Source organism: Botrytis sinoallii (assembly GCF_014898435.1).
Source record: "Botrytis sinoallii strain Bc 23 chromosome Unknown BSIN_020, whole genome shotgun sequence".
NCBI lineage: Eukaryota > Fungi > Ascomycota > Leotiomycetes > Helotiales > Sclerotiniaceae > Botrytis > Botrytis sinoallii.
The window spans coordinates 643,997-665,508 of NW_024066047.1; the positions used below are offsets into that span (position 1 = coordinate 643,997).

Here is a 21,512-nt window from a genome sequence, read left to right on the forward strand (position 1 = left end):
CCGTCAATGATATTATCAATGTGGGGGGTGGATGGAGCGAATGGAGAGAAGAGTGGGGAAGTGAGTGGGGAAGATTCTCACCGCCAAGGGGTGAAGCTTGGCAGAAAAAAAGATGAATAGATCAATCAAAGGAATGATGTGTATTAGATGGCTGGGATGAGCGAGTGACGTATGTTTTTGCTCTGTGTGCCGACTGATGAAAGATTTTATACCGGGACTCTTTTTTCCATACCGACCATGACATTAATGCAGAGTGTGCACCAATGCGAGTGTGCAAGATGTGCATGGTATTGTGGTATTATGTATGGTATTATGGTATGTATGGCGGATAAAAGATGAAAAGGTCAAGGGAACCTTAGGTTGTTGAATGTTTCAATGTTTTGCCAATGAAATGATACTTTATGAACAGATGATAACTATCTCGGTATGGGCATGGGTATGGATGAGTATGGATACATCGTAGAATAAAAAGGTTTATAGCAAAACTTCATTCATTGCTAGGATCTCTCCATCCCTGGCCAAGATAGCTACCTCCTCTCGACTCTGCACACCTATCGTACATTATTCATGAATGAATGAGCACACCTTGGTAAGGAAGAAGGCAAAATCATCCTTGCCTTAGGTTCCATCTAGAATGCATCCAATCAAATTGATCAATCTTCCAACTTCAGTCCTATGAATATTTGACCTCTTCCTCTTCCTCTTCCTTTCAGATACGATACGATACGATACGTACAATATTAATAAATATCATATTCTCCCCCAAGAATGAGATTCAAACACTCAACACCTTTTTCCTCCTCTTCTCTCTTCTTCTCTTCCTTCCACTTGGCAAACAAAATAACATTCCCACACTTCTCCTTCTACGCCGCCATCAATCCGGAGCAAAACTTGCTTTATCACTTAAAATAATTAGAAGTGGAGGCTTCCCAAGGTCTTGGCATCTTGGGCTAGAATTAATCGTGTATGGGTAGTGAGAAAGTAAACAACCCTTTCACTCAATCTCTTCGCTTTCTTTCAAACAATAATTTTTTGAATTTACTTCGAAAATAATCATCATCTCAAAAGCAACATCTGCGAAACCGAGCGGCACAATTCTACGTGCTTTCCGATCATTACAAAAAAGGTGTCGGGGACCTCGGGAGGAAGAGCCAACATACATTAATAAACGGCGGAGCGGCGACTGGGCGCGACCAGATTTCGAATGCTGCGAAATCACGCAATACTTTTGAGGGAATCGACTGATTGGGGTATAACGAGCAGAGACAATCCAATCGATTGAGCTACAATATTTCCCCTCCCCCGCCGTCGACAGTGCCTTTTCGCTAGCACGATATCGTTACCGATACCAATCGATTGCGATTGTTCTAATACATAATCTATACCGATCGACAACCATCTAAGACAGCCAAGATGGCTTGGGATCACCTCTCCATCAACAAACCTCATTTGGTTTATATAATTTTGGGTGGCTTCACCTCATTGTTTATGCTGTGTTCTTCCTTCATCAAGGAGCGCATGTATATCGGTGAAGCCACTGTCGCCACGATTTGTGGTATTATTTTTGGACCACATGCCGCCAATCTGATCGATCCCGACACGTGGGGCAATACCGATCAGATCACTCTAGAATTCTCACGAATTGTCCTTGTTGTTCAATGTTTTGCCGTCGGGGTCGAATTGCCTAGGCATTACATGGAGAAACATTGGAGGAGTGTAGTCTTTCTCTTGTTACCTGTGATGACCTTTGGATGGTTGATCACAAGTCTTTTCATTTGGTGGTTGATTCCGCCGCTAAACTGGCTGCAGGGACTTTGTGTGGCAGCATGTGTGACGGCGACAGATCCTGTACTCGCTAGTTCGGTGGTTGGAAAAGGAAAATTCGCAAAACGAGTACCGAAACATTTGAGAGATCTTCTATCTGCCGAATCAGGGTGTAACGATGGAATGGCATTCCCATTTATCTACCTTTCCTTATATTTGATTCGATTTCACCTCAATGCGAAAGAAGTCACATTTGATTTCATTGTCATAACAGTTCTTTACGAGTGTGTGTTTGGTGCGATTTATGGTTTCGTTGTCGGATACATTGGCAGGCACGGAATCAAATATGCGGAAAGACACGATTTAGTCGACAGAGAGAGTTTTCTCGTGTTCTACTTCGTCCTTGCTCTATTCTGCGCAGGCTCAGGGAGTATCCTTGGAGTTGATGATCTCCTTGTCGGCTTTGCGGCTGGCGTTGGTTTCTCAAACGACGGTTGGTTTACCCAGAAAACCGAAGAATCTCATGTTTCCAACGTCATAGATCTCCTTATCAATTTGGCATATTTTGTTTACCTTGGTACAATTATTCCGTGGGAACAGTACAATGATATGGAAATCTGAACTTCACCATGGAGGCTCGCTGTCATCGCTATCTTGTTCATTTTCTTTCGACGAATACCAGTCATGATGGCACTAAAACCTCTGATACCCGACATAAAAACTTGGCGAGAAGCTCTGTTTGCTGGCCACTTCGGACCTATTGGAGTGGGTGCCATCTTTGTTGCTATTCTTGCGAGAGCCGAGCTTGAGACTGACACTACAACTCCATTAACTGAGTACCCTGACCGAGATGCACCGAACTGGGAATTGGTAACGGTAATTTGGCCAATTGTAACCTTTCTTGTTATTTCCTCTATTATCGTGCATGGATCCTCTATTGCCGTCTTTACCCTAGGCAAACATATCAATACCCTGACACTCACAATGTCCTACACCCAAGCCGGGGACGATGGACCCTCTTGGATGAATCGTCTCCCTCGCATCTCGTCGATTTCGAGATCTCAAGCTAAGACAGCAGGCTCGGAGACTGATGGCGAGGATATGAGACTGGATGAATTACCGCCAGGTACCCTGCCACCCGCAGGAGGAATTCCTGGAGGCTTCTTGCGCCGTCAAAAGGAGGAGGATAATCCAAGTCGGGCCAACAGTCGTCCTTCTTCGATAATTCCGCGACGCAGAAAGAAGAAGTGGGACGATGGAGTAGGACCAGGGGGTCCTATCAGCGAGTCGGCCATTTATCCTGCTCGACGAAGTCGCGATTACTCAACTGGACATACATCTGATACATTAACGCCTGGCGAATCTTCGCCCGATAACGAGAAAGCAAACATTGATGACGAGTCAAATGAAGGTGAACTTGGAGAAGTCCAGCACGATCCAGAGATGGAAGAAATCATGCATCATGGCGAGAAGCAAAGGCGACATGATGAGCACATGTCAGATGCTCAACGCAACCCTGACAAGGCGGAAGTTTATGACGAAGGCGATCATATCATAATCGAAAACGAAGACGGCGATGTATTGAAAACCCTCAAAAGTCCAGAAGCCGGGACCCCCCGGGAAGAATTTGAGAATCTCGAAAAGGGAGTCAAGCAAGGGCCAGGGAAAGCCTACAAAAAGTTTGGTAAGATCATGGGTGTTTGGAGGAACAAAGACGAGGCCAAGGAGCATAGCGAAGGAGAAGGTTCCAAGGGGAAGAAAGGAAAGGAGCCTCGCAAGACTCGAGGTCCAGCACTGGCTTATCAGTATGGTAGATCTGTAAGACTATCTTTTTCCCTTTAGGTTGATACGATCCAGTCACTAATGAATTCATAGATTATTGTCGAAGATGAAGATGGAGAAGTCGTCAAAACATACGAATTACCGCCCGACCCTAACAGCAAAGCCCCTAAGTCCGGCGAACCTAATGCTGTTCGCCAAGGAATAAACCGTATGGGTACATGGACAGGACTTGGTGGCAACAAGGTAGACAACTCTACCAAGACAGATGCTACAAGTGCAGAACCAGTCCGACAAGGCATAACTCGAATGGGCACATGGAATTTTGGCAAGAATACACCAAACACTGAAAACAAAGAAGCTGAAGAAGAAGATGATGATCGTCGTATTCGATTCACTATTGGAGGAGCAGGACGCCGTCTAACTAAGGAAGATTTCTTGAAAGAAATTCAAGGTTTAGATCCCAAAGCAAGATGTGAGATTGTCGAAGAAAGTGATGCACCCAGGGCGATGAAGGACTTGGCAAAGAGAGACGCCAGTGATAAAATAAAAGGGAGCTCACGATTGTTTGAAGCTCAAGATACACAACTTGCTGCTGGTTCACAAACTGCACGGGTGGTTGGAAGCAAAATGGCCAAGGCACAGGGCGCTAGAATTGACGCAATCACAGAAAGCAGCCCAGCAGGAAGCAGCAAGAATGATGTACCTGAGACAGCTGCAGAAAGGAGAAGAAGACATGACGCTTTGAAAGGAGTAGAGGAAGATGAAGAGACAGATGAAGCTAGAGGACGGGGAAGGGGACGTGGACGTTCTCCTAGTCGTGGCGGTAACGGTCCAGAAGAAAAAGAAACGCCAGCAGAAAAGCGAAGACGGGAAGCAGCTCTTGGAGAAAGCGTACAGAGCGATAGTGATGATGACGATACTCCGAGAGTGCCACCACCAGCTGTACGCAGCAGGGGTATTAGATTCGCGCAGAGTCCTGTGAGAGGAAAGAAGTAGTTATGGATATATTATGTACATGCCGGCGGATTTTTAATGTTTTTCAAAAGGAGTTGATCTCATGTTACCATATTGTTGGGGAAGAAATAACGGCTTTACTTGATAATGTTGCTACGAAAATCTTGAGATGATACCTATGTAGATGAGCAAACTGGCATTTTCGGAATCATGATTGTTGGGTGTTGGGTAATTTTGAATGGGTGGTTATACATAGCATATGGATTAACGTCATAGAATGATAGAATATTGAATTAGATGGATAGTTATGGGTGATGTGAAAAAAGATGTGATCGACTATGACATGTATCTGTGTTACTGTGTGGGTTACTGTGTGGATGTGGCGGTCTTAATTTGAGGTTATACTCGGAGTGATGATGATGGTTAAATGGGTAATATGGACAACGCAGTTAATGTGTGAATGGAAGAGGATTTCTAGGTTGGTACTTAAAAGTCTTTATTGTGACTCTTCAGAGTTTTCTATCCATTATTATTTATATTTCATCCAGTAGATTCGACATCTTTTTGAAAAATTTCGACGAAAGTTTGTTGTCGTCATTGATGGACAAGGATACCTTGACCAATTAGCATCGTTATCGATTTTATTGGACCCCCACGCGCCTCTTAAATTGCCGAGCAAGTTGAACGAAGAATCATGCGAATTTCGCCTTCAAAAGTTTCATGCTATCAACAACAAGCCACACCTTTCTAAGAATACAGACTGACATCAATTTACGAATGGTCGGCATCTTACAATCATGAGTCAAAATAATAGAAAAGGAAAGGGAAAGGGCAGAGGTGGACAAGCAGGTTCCGGCGACAATTCTAATAGCAATACACCAAATGGTGGTCGACCACAATATATGACTGTTGGACCTGGAAGTGCACCGGAAAGTGCTGCAAGATTACAAGCGCTCCTTGACAATGATTCTGGGTATGGAGGCAGTGTAGCTGGCGAAAGCTCGAATGGGGTTCCATCATGGAATCCTACACTGACACCGGATAGACCTACTCCTCCACCCTCTTCCCTTCCTCGAGGACAATCGAACGAAGTTTCTGAAAACGAGAGACGGTCGCAGGCAAATGCAATACATCAACTATGGTACAATCAACATCGGGTCACTCTTGGTAGATCAATCAATCGTGTGGTGGAAACTTTGAAGTCGTTGCAGGAAATGAACGCACAATGGCCAGCAATCTACCCCTCAGTTCAGCGCGAAGAATCTCAACATCATCGACAGGACCCACGGCCAGGTTTGGTACATACGCAGACTGGTATCAGTTCATCAACACCTGAACCTCGTCCTGGACAAGTGCGACGTGCTATGACATCTATTGGTGAGGATAGCAGTAATGCGGAGTCGAGTCAAGCTGCGGAATCAAGATCAACTCCGGAACCCCGACTTGTAACACCACAGATCGCACAGGAGTTTTCCATCTTGAAGTTGGATTTGAAGTTGGGATCCTTACATCAAACCGAGTTGGTACATTCTTTGGAAAAGGCTTCGATCGCATCTCTGCTTGATGGAAAAATTAGTTCGAGCATAAATCATTTACTCTCACTACGAGAACGGATCGAAGATTCTTCGAGTAAAGTTCTAGTGACGGGAGACTTAAACACCGGAAAATCGACATTCTGCAATGCACTTCTGCGACGAAAGATTTTACCAGAGGATCAACAACCTTGCACGAGTATATTCTGTGAGGTTTTGGATGCGAGAGAAAATGGAGGAATCGAAGAAGTACATGCGGTACACAAGGAAACTATCTACGATCGACATGACGAAAGCACTTTTGACGTTTACACGATTCAAGATTTGGAGCAGCTAGTCCTTGATAATGATACCTACACACAATGCAAAGTCTATGTCAAGGATGTACGCACGATTGACGAGTCCTTACTAAACAATGGAGTGGTGGATATTGCAATCATCGATGCGCCTGGTCTCAACTTGGATACTACGAAAACAACTGCGGTGTTTGCTCGACAGGAAGAAATTGATGTAGTCGTCTTCGTTGTCTCGGCGGCCAACCACTTTACACAAACTGCGCGAGAATTTATTTGGGCGGCAGCGGCGGAAAAAGCATATATTTTTATGGTTGTCAATGGATATGATAATATTAGGGATAAGGAACGATGCCAAAAAATGATTTTGGAGCAAATTCAAGGTTTAAGTCCTAGAACTTTCAAGGAATCCTCTGAACTCGTTCATTTCGTATCGAGTAATGCTATTCCTACTGCTGCACTTGGCCCTCCTGGTCCACCGGGTGGAAGTGGTGGCGGAAGCAGTAGTTCTAGTGGAGGTGGCGGTGATGGACCGGACTTCGATGATGGCTCAGATCCGAAAGGAAAGGGCAAAGGCAAGGACAAGGAAAAGATTAGAGACTTCGAGATTCTTGAACAGTCACTGCGTCGATTTGTTCTCGAGAAGCGAGCTAGATCCAAGTTGGCTCCAGCAAAGACTTACTTACTCAATGTTCTAAGTGATATTCAAAGTCTTGCCACTGTCAATGCAGAGGTTGCACAATCCGAATTGGATCGTGTTACCAAGGAATTAGCAGATATCGAGCCAATGCTCGAGGCTTCTCAAAAGGCGAAGGCCGAAGTCAGCGATGATATTGACCGAACTATTGATGCAACATGCAAGAGTATCTATGATTACACTCGCTCAACACTTAACGACACAATAGCTAGAACAGCTGATGACGATCTTGGTATTCCATATCCAGGACTATTCGGTGCTTTCCAGTATGCCGATGACATCAAAGAAGCTATCATGTCCGAAATATCTGCTACAGTCTCCGCCTGTGAAGAACATGCACGTCGTAAGACAGTTGATGGCGTAACACAGATCAAGCAACTTGGCATCTTACATCTCGGTGATGAGTATACAGACTTGAGCTTTAGAAGCGACATTATGTTCAAGCGCAAGCGCGATATTCTTGCCAAGCATCTTGATATTGAGACTGAGTTGTGGGATTTCTTTGATTTCTCCACTCTACTTCAACGACAAGAGAAGATGGCTGGAACTGGTATGGCAATGACTGTTGCCACCGTTCTTGGTAGTCGTGCAATTGGCGGATTTGGATGGGTTGACGGTGCTTTGTCTGCCGCAAAGATTATGGGTAACAATAATTTGCGTAGATTGGTCGTGCCAGGAATTTTAGCAGGAGGTATGTGTTGCATGATTCTACGTTGTATATTCTTACTAAATTTTTCTAGCTATCGCTGTAGCTTACTACGTCCTGAACCAAATTCCCCAGTCACTTCCACATCGCCTCTCTTCCAAGATCTCTACTCAACTTTCCGCAATTGATTACGTACACTCCAATAGTGATCGCATTTCATCGTCAGTACGCAAGGTTCTTCGATTCCCTGCCGATAATCTTCGAGTTGGTCTTCAACGTTCCGTTGAACAACTTGGTACCAAGCGTGAAGAGACCAGAAAGATCAGAGGCGAAAGCGAAGTTGCTAGAAAATATTTTGGCAACTTGGTCAACAAAAGTGCGGAAATCAGAAATAATGTCGAGAGTGTGGATTTGGAGGGACCAGCTCCAGGAGTGGCTGCTGCATACGATGCTTAGATTCTTTGTTATACCCCAATATCTCTTTTTCTTCTTATGCGTCGATGACTGCTTTCTCAGATGAATAAAAAATGGCGTTTTCTGAGCAATTTATTTTTAAAGACAATTAGGGATGGATTGCTGGAACAGGTGATGGATGGGTGGTGATGTGGAAAATGGAAATATGAGTGGCGTTGGTCGTAAGCTTTAGGATTGATTGTATGGCGTACCTAGCTACTTCGGACTCCCCTCTCCACTTACTTTACTCAGTAGAAAAGAAAAGAAAGTAATATCATGCATTAAATATGTCATATGTGAGATGTGAGTTTGCAATACTGCCTCTGGTGAGCTTGTTGCCAGGTATATCAGTGCATGGTGAGCTTCCTAGATGAGTGGAATTCCCGGTGAGCTTTTTCCAAATGATTTAGGACTTTTCCAAGCTTAGCTTCAGCGCTCATAGCCCATATATCACTCCCAGTGAGCATGTCTTCAGATTTCAGTTGCATCAAACGAGGATACAGAATTATGGGCCTTAAATATCAGGGTACATTTTAGCCAAGGCTGCTAAGATCCAAGGCTACGATTCTGGAAACGAAGCCGGACCATTACTACATGACGACTTGCGCGGCTGCATCGAACACACACCATCATATAATCCAAATTAATTCACCAACCTTCCCACCTTTCTCCAATTCCCTTGTTCCTTCAATCCCCATAAACACTTCCAGTCGCAACCATGAATGTATGTACTTCTCTTATCACCCTCAAGCTCCCCCACTAACCATTCCCCTTCCAGATCGTCGAATGGGCATTTGGCAAGCGCATGACGCCTGCGGAGCGACTGCGCAAACACCAGCGATCTCTGGAAAAAACACAACGGGAACTCGATCGCGAGCGAACGAAGTTGGAGAACCAGGAAAAGAAATTGATTCAGGAGATTAAAAAGAGTGCGAAGAATGGACAGATGGGGGCGGCGAAGATTCAGGCAAAGGATTTGGTTAGGACGAGGAGATATGTGGAGAAGTTTTATAGTATGAGGACTCAGTTGCAGGCGATTAGTTTGAGGATACAGGTATGTGTTTTTTTAATTTGTTCTTGGGTTTTTCTTTTTAGGGGGGCTTGGGGAGGAGGGGTCTTGGGAGGTGTTTTGGGATGGGGGGAGGAAGAGGGAAGAGAGTGATTGAGAGAGAGTGAGTACTGATTTATTGAAATAGACGGTACGAACAAATGAACAAATGATGCAAGCCATGAAAGGCGCAACGGGCGTTCTAGGCAGCATGAACCGAAGCATGAACCTCCCCGCGCTCCAAAGAATCGCGATGGAATTCGAAAAGGAAAATGATATTATGGATCAGCGACAAGAAATGATGGATGATGCGATTGATGATGTCACGGGACTGGAAGATGAGGAGGAGGGCGAGGAAGTCGTCGAACAGGTTTTGGAAGAAATTGGAATCGATTTGAAAGCGGCGATGGGGGAGACGCCCCAGGGATTGCAGAGTCAGACGGTGGCGGAGGGGAGGGTGGCTCAGGCTGTTGGGGGTGGTGGGGGGGTTGGGGCGGCGGATCCGGGAGATGATGATTTGCAGGCGAGATTGGATAGTTTGAGGAGGGATTGAGTGGGGGTTTTTGATTGATTGATTGATCTATTGATTAGGGGGGAAGGGGTTAGGGGGGAAGGGGTGGAGGGAGGGGTGGAAATTTATGGAATGAGGTCACATGCAAATCCAATTCTGCAAAGGAGAATGATCATCTGTCGGTATGGAAATTGCTATGGAAATCGAAATGGACAGATGAAATATCGAGTGGAAAGAGTACATGATGTTTGGTCGATCCATACATACTCTAGACTCATGATTCTTTCATCGGCGTTACTCGCAGGATTGTGGAAGGCGTTTCATAGGGGTTGTGGTTTGGGTCTGGTTTGGTCTGGTAGGATGGACTTGCAGATTTTTATTTTTATTTTTTATTTTTATTTGATTTTTTCACTCATGATCGTTTGTTTATCTATCTAGCTGACTGGCTGACTGACTGTCTTTTTCAATGCGTAAACGTAAATGAGAAGGAGCTTATGAGGATGAGAATGAGGATTGAGTGTATGATGTGCAATGCCATTTCGAGGTCACTTGCTGGGTGTTTGTAGTTTGAAGATTGGAGATGTGTGTGTGTATGTGTATATCTTTTTGCCTTGAAGAGGAATATGCTTAAAGAAGCTGGAGGACTGAGAATGATTGTACTGTACTATGATTATCTTTTCGGGATAGAAATACCTACTTACCTGATAGGATCTCATCTAGATGTTCTTTGTGTTATATAAAAGAAACGGAGATTCTGTCGTATTTCTAGATTTCCCCAGACTTCTCCTCTCGTTTCATTCATCCATCCAATACTAATAATCCTTCCCACTTTGGATTCTTTCTTTGCGGTCTGGAGTACCCGTGGACCTATCTAGTCATAAGATCTCCATGTTGCCGAATCAAGAGGGAGATCTGAAGTATCTACCGAGTAGTCATCGATAAATAGATTGATATGTACCTATGTAGATTGATGAATCATCGTGTCTAATTGCAATTTCCAATGAGGAATACTGGTAGTACTTGTGGACATAAAGGTTATTCTCATTAGTACTTCCTCGGATTCGATGGATTTCTTTGTATCAAAGTGTATTTATACCTTGTGCTTGAAAAGTATTAACACCATAGAGAATTTATAAGTTGGATTTATATTATATTTATATTTATACTTACTTATATTTATATTTATATTCAATCAATCTTTATCCAAATCCCAGCACCGTGGTCCTTTGTATGATCAGAGTGGATATATTATATTACATCTTATATTACATGTCGATATTACCTGGTCTCTGGTGTGCGTATCTAATACCCAATTACCCAATTACCCAAATACCCCACGAACCGACCGCAAAAACGATGTCATGGGTGAGGAAATGGTGATCCAAGCTAATTAACTCCCAGTCAGTCTTAACTCAAGTCAAGTCAAGTCAAGTCAAGTCAAGTCAACTCAACCCAGGAACAAGAACAAGAACAAGAACCATAACTCAGTCATACCCAAATTCAATTCAATTCAATTCAATTCAATTTAACCCCAACTCAACTTCCATTGTACTTCTCAGATTAATCACATTTCATCCCCAATATTGAAATCTTTACGAATCATCATCCTATTCATTGTCTGGTCATATTACAAAGTCAACTACTACCTACCTACATCTTGAGGGCGAAGCAAACAAGCTACCTCACAAACAAATCAGAGCAAGAACGATAAATTCACACAACAAACGAACCTTCTTCCTTCCTTCAATAACAACTGTCGGTCTCTTTACGAGACACTTTTATTTAAATCAAACAAACTGGCAGGAAATAAGAGGAGGAGCTTTTCCTCCCAAGGAGGTCTGCTCAACAGAATGTTTGGCAGCTCAAGTTCCCCACCAAAAGATTCATCCTTAGCTTCCACCACAACTCCTCCCACCTCTTCCGAGTCGAGCGCCGATTCATCAACAGGTCTCAATAATCAAGGCGATGCATCAACCGCTTTGAAAGCTCTCGATGGTGAGACTGGGACATCCGAAAAACGTAGCGGGAATGGTAGTCCCCCAGGTCGCGCAATCCCCGGCGATGGTTCTGGAGAGAAGAAACGCCGGAGTAGCGGGGTCGGCGGTAAAGCCAGCTCGTTACTTGCCAGTGCCAAAAATTCATTGCACTTTAGTCAGAGTCCTAATTCTTCCGGATTCATGTCTGGTGGTCGATCGAACGATGTAGTACAAACGCCCTTGCAAAAGCTGGGAAAACAAGATCCGGCCTTGACGGTTCCTCAAGGTCAGCATAATAATTCGGCGGGAGAATCTCGTCCCGGTCCTCGATCGACATTCAAAGTCGGGGTTTGGGAAGATAAAAATAAGAAATGTCGTCGCACGATGGAGGATACTCATGCTTTCCTGTATAACTTCTTACATACACCTGCACCTGTGGTGGGTGCCGATTCGAGCTCAAAGTCGGAAAAGTCAGATAAAGTCGCAAGTGATTCATCAGATAGTCTTGCTCGGCCGGTATCCGCACAATCCATGATGGAGACAGATAATGGTTATTTTGCAATCTTCGATGGTCATGCAGGTACATTTGCTGCAGATTGGTGTGGAAAGAAACTACATCTCATTTTGGAAGAGACTATACGAAAGAATCCGAATACACCGATTCCCGAACTTCTCGATCAAACCTTTACAACTGTCGATGCGCAGTTGGAGAAATTACCTTTGAAAAACAGTGGTTGTACTGCCGTTACTGCGGTTCTTCGTTGGGAGGATAGGATACCAAACGCTTCATCTGCCACGGGTTCTACAGCCATTGCACCTGTGACCGCTGCTGCCGTTAAAGCCGCTGAAGAAACACCAAAGACTGAAGATGGTGGTGCAGATTCGAAATCCACATCACAACAGCCAAAGGCCGGTTTGAATGCCCCTACTGGAGACGTTCAGGCAAAACTCAAAAGTACTTCTTCTCGTGCTAGAGTATTGTACACAGCTAATGTTGGAGATGCACGTATTGTATTGTGCCGTAATGGCAAAGCTTTACGTCTATCTTATGATCATAAGGGTAGTGATGAGAATGAAGGAAAACGTGTTGCAAATGCAGGTGGTTTGATCCTCAATAATCGTGTCAATGGTGTTTTGGCAGTCACTCGTGCATTGGGAGATGCGTATATGAAGGACTTGGTTACGGGTCATCCATATACGACTGAAACTGTTATACAACCTGATAGTGATGAATTCATCATCTTGGCTTGTGATGGTGTAAGTATCTTTCTAATTGTCTGTAAAGAATTCTACTAATTAAATCATATAGTTATGGGATGTCTGTTCAGATCAAGAAGCAGTTGATCTCGTTCGTTATCAACAAGATCCAGTTGCCGCAGCTAAACAACTGGTCGAGTATGCTCTCGCTCGATTCAGTACGGATAATTTATCTTGTATGATTGTTCGATTTAATCGACCACTTCTTGTTGCAACGGCAAAAGATTCTCATGCAGCTATTGGCGTTGAAGGTGATGGTAATATGGGATTCGGTACACTTTCCGAAGCAGATAAAATTGTTTCAGAATCTCGGCAAAAAGTTAAAGATGGAGCATCAAATCTCGGTGTTAGTGGTAGCAATAGTGGTGCAGGACATGATCCTAAGTTTGATGGAGCCGTAGAGGATGAAGAAGATGAAGAGAAACCTCGGATGGAGAGTGTAGTTGAAGAGGAACCTCAATCTATCGAGGGTGATTCATCGGCTCCGGAAATAGATTTAAATGCTGCGGAGAAGGCGAAAGCGGAGGAGACGGCTGCAAATTTGCATTTACCGGCTGGAGCTGAGAAGTAATGTTTTTTACTTGTGTATATTTTGAGTGGGAGGGGTAGTGCGGGGAGCGGATTTTTCTTTTCTTTGCGGTTTGCTCAGTGATTATTTGGGTTTATTTTAGGAGGTTGAGAGGGATGTGGAAGGGGTGGCAATGAATGGATGGATGGATGGACGGATGGACGGATGATGGCTTGATGAAGACTTATCTGAGTTATAGTTCTGTGACATGGGTAGAGGGATTCGGGGAAGGATGGATGGATGGATGGATGAAAGAAGTTTTTTTTTGCCAACTGATGAGTGGGTGCTATGAATATGGATTTTGGGGGGTAGGCGGGGTGGGGATGGGGATGGGGATGGGGTAGGGGCAGGGGAATATTAAATTACGCTAAGTACGTACCTAAACAATGATACGTAGCGTACCGTACCGTACCGTACAATGTATGAATGTTTATGCATGCTTGCATGATTCGATTCGATATGATTTGATATGTTATGATATGATATGATATGAATGGAATTGAATGGATTGAATTGAATATTAGTGTTTTCTTATTTTATTTTATGTTTTCTCATATAGGGGTGCTTATTTTTGTATTTGTGTATGTATGTATATGTGTTTCCATATCTTTCTTATTCTAGAAAACAAATTTGTAGAGTATAACAGAGTAGGTAAGAAGAAGAAATTAAGAAGAAGAAGAAGAAGTTGAAGTTTGAAGTTGCGCAATAAATATAATAAATACAATCCGAATACACTCTAAACTCGTATCTATATCTGTATCTACATTTGCATCTGCATCTGAATCTGCATCTGCATCTGCATCTGCATCTGCATCTACATTTGCATCTCATAATTAAAATAATATCAATATCAAATATAAAACATCAAAAAGCATAAAAACCATCTCATATTTCCAGGTATCCACCCCCTCTCCCCTATTCACCACAAGCGAGATATATCTACTATACTAAGTGCTCCGAGTTTACTTGGTTCTGATTCCCTCCGTTTCGCTCTTCGCTTTTTCTATTCCTATTCCTATCTCCTATTCCTAGGTATTCCCAACAGCATATATAACTGTAAATGCAAGTGCGTACGTATTTAGCGCATTCGCTTGCACCTGCCCCTACCACTTCTCCTCTATCAATAACACATTCCCTCCCAATCAACCAGCTCATATAAGAAGCAATTAACTCCACCCCACTCCATTTCTCAACTGACTTTGAATCCCTCCAGGTAGACGCCTATCACCATTCACCCTAACATGTAAACTAATTTCTCATTCCCCTCAATTGTTCCTTCGAAACTATGTACCAAGATTATTTGTCGTTTATTATCCATTATCGTAACCGTACAAAAGTGATAAATCAAACCATTAGACATATCATATGGTCGCCCATAGAGAATCCTTCTTCGCTAAAATGCAGATATTTTGCCATGGCCAAATCATTTCGTATTGATTGTCTCTTTTGAGAATAAATCTAAAGAGCAGAATGTGGTGTCGAGTGAGCTGTTGTTGGGGTTTCATTATAATCTAGATTGCTAGATCCAGTAGCTAGCCTGATTGTATTTGTTCTCCCTGCACCACCATCGAAAATGAATGGCCCCACGTCATTTCTAGGTGTCATTGGTCCTTCACCCGTGAGAGGATCTGCCAATGTAGGATGCATCCCATTTGGACTTGGTGAACCGCGCTCAGAACGAGAAGTGGAGGCGGCACTAGGGACTGGTTTTCTTGCGATTATGTCGACAGGTGATACTGTAGAACTCAAGTTGGTTTGAGGAACCGGTGTGGCTGAAGCCGAACTGGCTTGTGAATCGCTGACGTTAAGAAAAGCTATATCTTCGAGTCTAGTTTCGTGGGCGTGAGCACCTGTACTAGAATCATCACTCGTGTCGAGATCATCTTCGATATGATTCATATTCGAAGGTTCAAAGGTTTCCGGCTCTGGTAAAATTGGTGCCGCTATAGGGTCACTCGTTCGTGGTAAAACCGTTTCCTGGGTTGTTGGCTCGGTTCCAACGGGATTGTTTGTATTTGTTGCCGATTCTGATGTTGCTTCCACCTCAGCCTCCGCATCAGATGTGGCCAATTCCTCCCAATCTCCATCTGGTTCATCAAGCTCTGCCTCGAGATCTGCGACTGTACGACAATTTGGACATATAAAATGAGGCCAAGCAGGACCATTGATAACAACTCGTATACATTTGTAATGCCATGTATGAGAACATGGTGCGACGAATAAAGATTGGCAGGGCTTGCATATGTTAGTTTAGGGCTATCAGGTAGGAGAAAACGTCGTGACTTACTGCTATAGGTCCCAGACAAATTGAGCAATCTTGCGAGGAACTACTCGAACCACCTGAGGCTTGTTTTTTGAGATTGTTGTTGAGCTCGCGCAAGCGCTTATGAGATTGTACACTAGGAAGAAGATTAGCAAACACACTGGATTCACCATCAAACTAGTAGACATACTTGAAACTGCTAGGACCAGTTTGCCATCCTTTGTTGAGTTCCACTCGTATTTTGACGCATCTAAATATCATTTCCTCACCACCTTTGAAATCTATACCTAATTGAACTATATCGCCATCGTTCACTGGGAATGGTTTTGATTCTGTTCCAGGCGAACTTAATCGTATATGATTGAGAAATGTGCCCGATGAACTTTTCACATCCTTGATAAACCAACGACCTCCCGTGCACCAAAATTCACAATGACGTCTGCTAACCACTTTTGACTTGAAACCAACTGGTGCAAACGATGGCACATTCGTAGCATGAGGGGGTTGATTATCTCTTTCGGAATATCGACCAACTTTTATAATTTCCTTTCCTGTCGGGAGTGTTCGACTCATGGTACCAAATACGAGAGATGGACGATGGGCTCGAGGATCTTGATGCGGAGAGAAACGAATCGATGGTAATTGATGCGACATGGTTTCTCTTGTTGATTGGGAAGTGTTCTCTCCCAAGTCATTTAATAAAGGCATATCTGCTGCCCCTCCTGTTCCTGCAGATCTAGTTCTTGCCATCGACGCCTCCAGACCAGAGGTTATCGCAGATGAATCGTTGGCCGATAAGACGGCTGAAGAGGAGGCAGTCGCGGTAGGTTGTGGCTGAGTTGCAATTCTTGATACTCCGCTGTGACCTCCCACTGTCGGTAACCACCCACTTGTCGATCCAAGATTTTCTTGATTATTCGAACCTGCAGAAGTTAATTCGGGGGGGTTTGTGGATCTTCGTGCAGTGGGTGAAATTTGTCGAGGAAGAATTTCGGTTGTAGGAGTTGCAGAAGTTGCAGGCGAGGCTGCAGAAGAGGCGTGAGAGGGTGCGCTCGCTGACGTGGGGGATGAAGGTGAAGGGTAACTTGAGGTGTGTGAGAGTGTGGGTCGTGAATTTTGATGATTGCTATTCGAACTTGTATTTGAATTCGAATTGGAATTTGTATTTGTATTGGAAGGAGTTTGATTGTGGTGTTCCCTCGATAACAAATGATTTTGGGTGTAACTTCGCAAATAACTTAAACCTCGTAGACGACCTCTGGTTGATGATGATGTGGTGGGAGATGTTGGGGTTGTAGTTGGTTGTGGGGAGATTGGTGAGACGGTTTGTGGTGCACTTCGTTCTCGTACAATGGGTGATGATATTGAAGTGGTTGGGTTCCAGGACGAACTAGGGAGCGAGGAATACATGGAGAGAGAATGTGAAGCACGAGGATGAAGTTAATCCTCGACTTTTATTCTTCTTGAAGGAGGGAGAGAGATGGAGGTGTATCTTGGTTGAAATCAATCGATAACAAAGTTATAAAGAATGAGAATTTGGATTTGTTGGATTTGAATTTGATTTGAATTCGAATATAACAAAGGATGATGATCGAACTCAAGACAAGTGATGATAAAAGAAAAGAAAAAACCCTTGAATACTAGGTAGGTAAATTAACTAGTAAAAGAGATTATGTATGGAGAGGTGGTAGGTAGGTAGTCGATGTATGGTCTCGAGATAGTGTGTGTGATATGTACGGTAGGTAAGGTATGTACCTGGTAATCCCGTACTATCACTACACTATATGGTAGTCAAAGAGTTGTTGATATTGATGAATCTGGATGGATTGATTGGATCGGATTGGATTCGAGTCTGTTCTTGATCGGATTTGGGGACCAGAGAAGTCAAGTGGCTTGTCGTGCGTGCTGTGCGTTAACTTGACATCTAGATTGGAAGTCAGGAAGTATGGTGTGATACGAGGATGGATAGATGGGAGGAGGAGGAGTAGCAGTAGTAATATAAATCAGTATTAAACAGTAGTATCGGTATCGTATAGTTTCTGGGATAAATCAATAGACATGAAAAAAAGAAGAGAAGAGGAAAAAAGAATTTGAATGGAGATGCGGTGTGTTGACGTTGAAATATGTGAATATGTATGTATGTATGTGTGTGTGTGAAATAGAGTGTAAGATCTTATGTATGTACAAGTACTAAATAGGTGTGTATATGGATATAAGTATGTGTGTATGGATATCTATATCTTTTCTCAGAAACCTTAACAAGAATAAGAATGCGAATAGACCGTTGAGGATATCTGGATGTTGATGTTGGTTGTATGGTGGTTGTTAGGGAGGATCTCAGAGTGTTGGTGAAGGTAGCATTGCATTTGCATCCAGGTGGGTAAAATTACTGAAGTATATGTGAAGTATATCGTATTTCTCGAATGAATGAGTTCTAGAATACGGAGCAGTAGTCGTACGAGATGTTGAGTGATGAGATGATGATGATGATAATAATAATAATTATTATTATAACATCCACATATATTAACGCGTATCTACTCGAGTATATAAATATCTAAACATATACATATATTTACATATACATACATCCATAATACCCACATACATATATATACACACATATACATACACACACACACATATACATACACACACATACATATACACACACACACATATCCTTCCTACAATGACATACACATATACACATACTCACTCATATGGCCGCAAGCAATAATCTCGGTCGATATCCATCAGGCCATTGATGAAGATGGATCGAGAGAGATACGCGATCAGTCAGAATGGCACGAGTGCAACCGACGTGATATAAAAAATGGCCGGAAACAGGGCTGGATTTGGTAACGACGTTCCTTTTCACAGCCATGGTATTGCCACGATAGATTACAAACCTGGGTCCCTGGCTGGATCCATACAAATTCTTTCTGAATATGTGTATGACTACCTAGGTCTGGGTGTATAGGTAAAATCAACCATAAATTATAAAGACTTCTCAATACAACCGATCAATACATTCGCATTCTTACATCTAACTTCACTCCCACTTCACTCCAAACAGACTTCAACAACTCAACTTCACTCCCACTTCACCTCCTCCCAAATCTTGATAACCGCAATAAAAAAGATAAAAAATGCTTTGACCGTTAAATCGCATGGTTCTAATCAATCCTGGCTCGCCTGATAGTAGTCCATCCTGGTCTAGTCGCTGATTCAACGCCTCTGTTAACCCCAAAGCGGGAAATGTGTGGCACGTGAACAATGTCTGAATACGGCACAGTCCACGGCTTGCGCTACTAGCCGTGGACAGCTGCAACCTTGGAAGGTGGAAGCCTCGAAGCCTGCATGATTGTGATTATTGCCTGAGGCTGCTAGAGGCTGCCTCGGCTTCAATCTTGCTATCACGGTACAACAGACGGTACAACAGTATCACCGTATCACCGTCACCTTTATCACTGATCCTGATCACGTAAGCTCCCTCAATCAAAAGAACGCCACCCCGCCATCAGCCGGTAAATACCGAACTCAAGTTTTTTTTGGGAATATCCGTACTAAGCAATCATGATTGATGTAACCGCTACGGAACTTTCGCGGCGACGAAGTCAATTTCTACCTTCAACTTACTACAATTACTACAAATAACATTCATTATGCTAAGAAATCCTTCAACGAGGCTTCTAAGGAGGGCTCTTTCATCTCAAAGACCCATATCCAATGTTTTACCTGCTTTCCGCTCAAGAAATTTAGCTACTGTAGTGGAACCTGTACAAAAGGTACAAATGAAGTCCAAATTTCTAATCCTCTTCACCTCGACTAACATGAGTCACATATAGGATCCCGCTGAGTTAGATCAAATCACTACCCTTCCCAATGGAGTGCGAGTCGCAACTGAAGCTTTACCCGGTCACTTCTCCGGCATTGGAGTATACATCGATGCAGGGTCCAGATACGAAAATGAAGATCTCAGAGGGGTTAGTCACATAATGGATAGATTGGCATTCAAGTCTACGTCAAAGAGATCAAGCGATGAGATGTTAGAGTCAATAGAGTCACTGGGGGGAAATATACAATGCGCTTCATCCAGAGAATCTTTGATGTATCAATCTGCCACATTCAACTCTGCGGTCCCAACTACTGTCGCTCTTCTCGCCGAGACAATTCGAAATCCTTTAATCACTGAGGAGGAGGTTTCACAACAATTGGTGACTGCTGAATATGAGATTGGCGAGATTTGGTCAAAGCCAGAGTTAATTCTTCCGGAAATCGTACATTTGGTTGCATACAAGGGAAACACTCTTGGGAATCCTCTATTGTGCCCGAAAGAACGACTGTCTGAAATCAACAGCAACACCATACAACAATACCGGGATACTTTCTATAGACCTGAAAGAATGGTTGTAGCATTTGCGGGGGTGCAACATGAAGAAGCAGTAAAACTCGCCGAACAACATTTTGGAGATATGCCAAAATCAGCTCCCATTTTATCACAAACAGGATCGGAAACATCTCTCGATTCATTATCAGGTGAAACTAGCAGCAACAGTTCTATATCATCATCTTCCTCATCAACACCACCTTCACCAACACAAAAGCCATCCACCTTAATATCACGCATGCCATTTTTCAAGAACATCTCCACTTCCGCGCCCAAAAATGCCTCTGTTCAGAATGGTTTCCTAAATCCTCTTGACCTTAACCAACCTTCACGTTATACCGGTGGATTTCTTGCCCTCCCAACTCTTCCACCGCCAATGAACCCTGCCCTCCCCGCACTAAGCCATATCCATATCGCATTCGAAGCTCTTCCCATCTCTTCCCCTGACATTTACGCCCTCGCTACTCTTCAAACTCTTCTTGGCGGTGGTGGATCCTTCTCTGCTGGTGGTCCTGGCAAAGGCATGTATTCTCGTCTTTATACCAACGTTTTGAATCAACACGGGTGGGTTGAGTCATGCATGGCTTTCAACCACTCTTACACTGATTCTGGGCTTTTTGGAATCTCATCCTCATGTTCCCCAGGCTACGTCAAGAATATGCTTGATGTCATGTGCCGTGAACTTCAAAGTCTCACTCTCGATTCTGGATTCAGCGCATTACAAACTGCAGAAGTTAATCGTGCGAAGAATCAGCTGAGATCAAGTTTATTGATGAACTTGGAATCGAGGATGGTAGAATTAGAAGATTTAGGAAGACAAGTACAAGTACACGGAAGAAAGGTTGGAGTTAGAGAAATGTGCAAGAAAATCGAAGGATTAACCGTCAAAGATCTTAGAAGAGTAGCCACACAAGTCTTTGGGGGTCTGGTGAAAAATGCAGGAGAAGGAAGTGGTAGCCCAACAGTGGTCTTACAAGAAGGCGAAGAAGAAGGAAGAGTATACAAAAATTTCAGCTGGGAAGATATTCAAGATCGGATTCATGGGTGGAAATTGGGAAGTTGGTGAAAAAAAGTAAAAAAGGAACAAAAGTACATTTTATCGTATGTATCGGGCGGAGAATAGGATCTCTTCTCCATGTAAGTTGGGTGTTTTTTGTATGATATTGATGGATGATGTGATGATTTGAGGGGCATTTAAATGCGTGTGCATATGTGGCGTTTTGTTTTGTTGCTTTTTTGATTACTAGGTTCTTGGGAAGAGAGGAGAAGAGAGGAGGAAGGTAGGAAGGATGGGTGGAAGGATGGATGGATGGATGGATGGATGGATGGATGGATGAGAGTTGAACAATGGAAATGGGAGATGGAAAAATGGAAT

General features: G+C 43.3%; 7 protein-coding genes across 7 annotated transcripts; 6 read left to right on the forward strand and 1 right to left on the reverse strand.

Annotated features, from left to right (window-relative positions):
- Positions 1-1,413: 1,413 nt before the first annotated feature.
- Positions 1,414-2,385, forward strand: EAF02_009604 (uncharacterized protein; the record flags this gene model as incomplete). The annotated part of the gene is made up of 1 exon (XM_038905652.1): positions 1,414-2,385. One exon carries the CDS (start codon positions 1,414-1,416, stop codon positions 2,383-2,385), a length of 972 nt encoding a protein of 323 aa, XP_038754710.1.
- A 63-nt stretch (positions 2,386-2,448) lies between these two features.
- Positions 2,449-4,860, forward strand: EAF02_009605 (uncharacterized protein; the record flags this gene model as incomplete). Its single annotated transcript, XM_038905653.1, has 2 exons — positions 2,449-3,582; positions 3,640-4,860. The coding sequence occupies 2 exons, from the start codon at positions 2,449-2,451 to the stop codon at positions 4,540-4,542; spliced, it is 2,037 nt and encodes a 678-aa protein (XP_038754711.1). The 3' UTR covers positions 4,543-4,860.
- A 437-nt stretch (positions 4,861-5,297) lies between these two features.
- On the forward strand, positions 5,298-8,124 carry EAF02_009606 (uncharacterized protein; the record flags this gene model as incomplete). Its single annotated transcript, XM_038905654.1, has 2 exons — positions 5,298-7,713; positions 7,763-8,124. 2 exons carry the CDS (start codon positions 5,298-5,300, stop codon positions 8,122-8,124), a joined length of 2,778 nt encoding a protein of 925 aa, XP_038754712.1.
- A 603-nt stretch (positions 8,125-8,727) lies between these two features.
- On the forward strand, positions 8,728-9,722 carry EAF02_009607 (uncharacterized protein; the record flags this gene model as incomplete). Its single annotated transcript, XM_038905655.1, has 3 exons — positions 8,728-8,845; positions 8,900-9,175; positions 9,318-9,722. Exons 1-3 carry the CDS (start codon positions 8,840-8,842, stop codon positions 9,720-9,722), a joined length of 687 nt encoding a protein of 228 aa, XP_038754713.1. The 5' UTR covers positions 8,728-8,839.
- Positions 9,723-10,848: 1,126 nt separating this feature from the next.
- On the forward strand, positions 10,849-13,783 carry EAF02_009608 (uncharacterized protein). The gene is made up of 3 exons (XM_038905656.1): positions 10,849-10,974; positions 11,082-12,913; positions 12,966-13,783. Exons 2-3 carry the CDS (start codon positions 11,531-11,533, stop codon positions 13,482-13,484), a joined length of 1,902 nt encoding a protein of 633 aa, XP_038754714.1. The 5' UTR covers positions 10,849-10,974; positions 11,082-11,530; the 3' UTR covers positions 13,485-13,783.
- Positions 13,784-14,318: 535 nt separating this feature from the next.
- On the reverse strand, positions 14,319-17,872 carry EAF02_009609 (uncharacterized protein). Its single transcript, XM_038905657.1, has 3 exons — positions 15,935-17,872; positions 15,769-15,880; positions 14,319-15,716 (listed from the first exon to the last, which is right to left on the reverse strand). Exons 1-3 carry the CDS (start codon positions 17,152-17,154, stop codon positions 14,940-14,942), a joined length of 2,109 nt encoding a protein of 702 aa, XP_038754715.1. The 5' UTR covers positions 17,155-17,872; the 3' UTR covers positions 14,319-14,939.
- A 1,540-nt stretch (positions 17,873-19,412) lies between these two features.
- Positions 19,413-21,203, forward strand: EAF02_009610 (uncharacterized protein; the record flags this gene model as incomplete). Its single annotated transcript, XM_038905658.1, has 2 exons — positions 19,413-19,535; positions 19,596-21,203. 2 exons carry the CDS (start codon positions 19,413-19,415, stop codon positions 21,201-21,203), a joined length of 1,731 nt encoding a protein of 576 aa, XP_038754716.1.
- Between the last annotated feature and the right edge of the window lie 309 nt (positions 21,204-21,512).

Bases quoted from the DNA above. Each gene is read 5' to 3' on its own strand.
- EAF02_009609 (XM_038905657.1), bottom strand. From the start codon at position 17,154: ATGTATTCCTCGCTCCCTAGTTCGTCCTGGAACCCAACCACTTCAATA. The intron at 15,881-15,934 runs GTATGTCTACTA...TCTTCTTCCTAG, and splicing joins ACTGGTCCTAGCAGTTTCAA to TGTACAATCTCATAAGCGCT. The intron at 15,717-15,768 runs GTAAGTCACGAC...AACATATGCAAG, and splicing joins TTTGTCTGGGACCTATAGCA to CCCTGCCAATCTTTATTCGT.
- EAF02_009608 (XM_038905656.1), top strand. From the start codon at position 11,531: ATGTTTGGCAGCTCAAGTTCCCCACCAAAAGATTCATCCTTAGCTTCC. The intron at 12,914-12,965 runs GTAAGTATCTTT...TAAATCATATAG, and splicing joins TCATCTTGGCTTGTGATGGT to TTATGGGATGTCTGTTCAGA.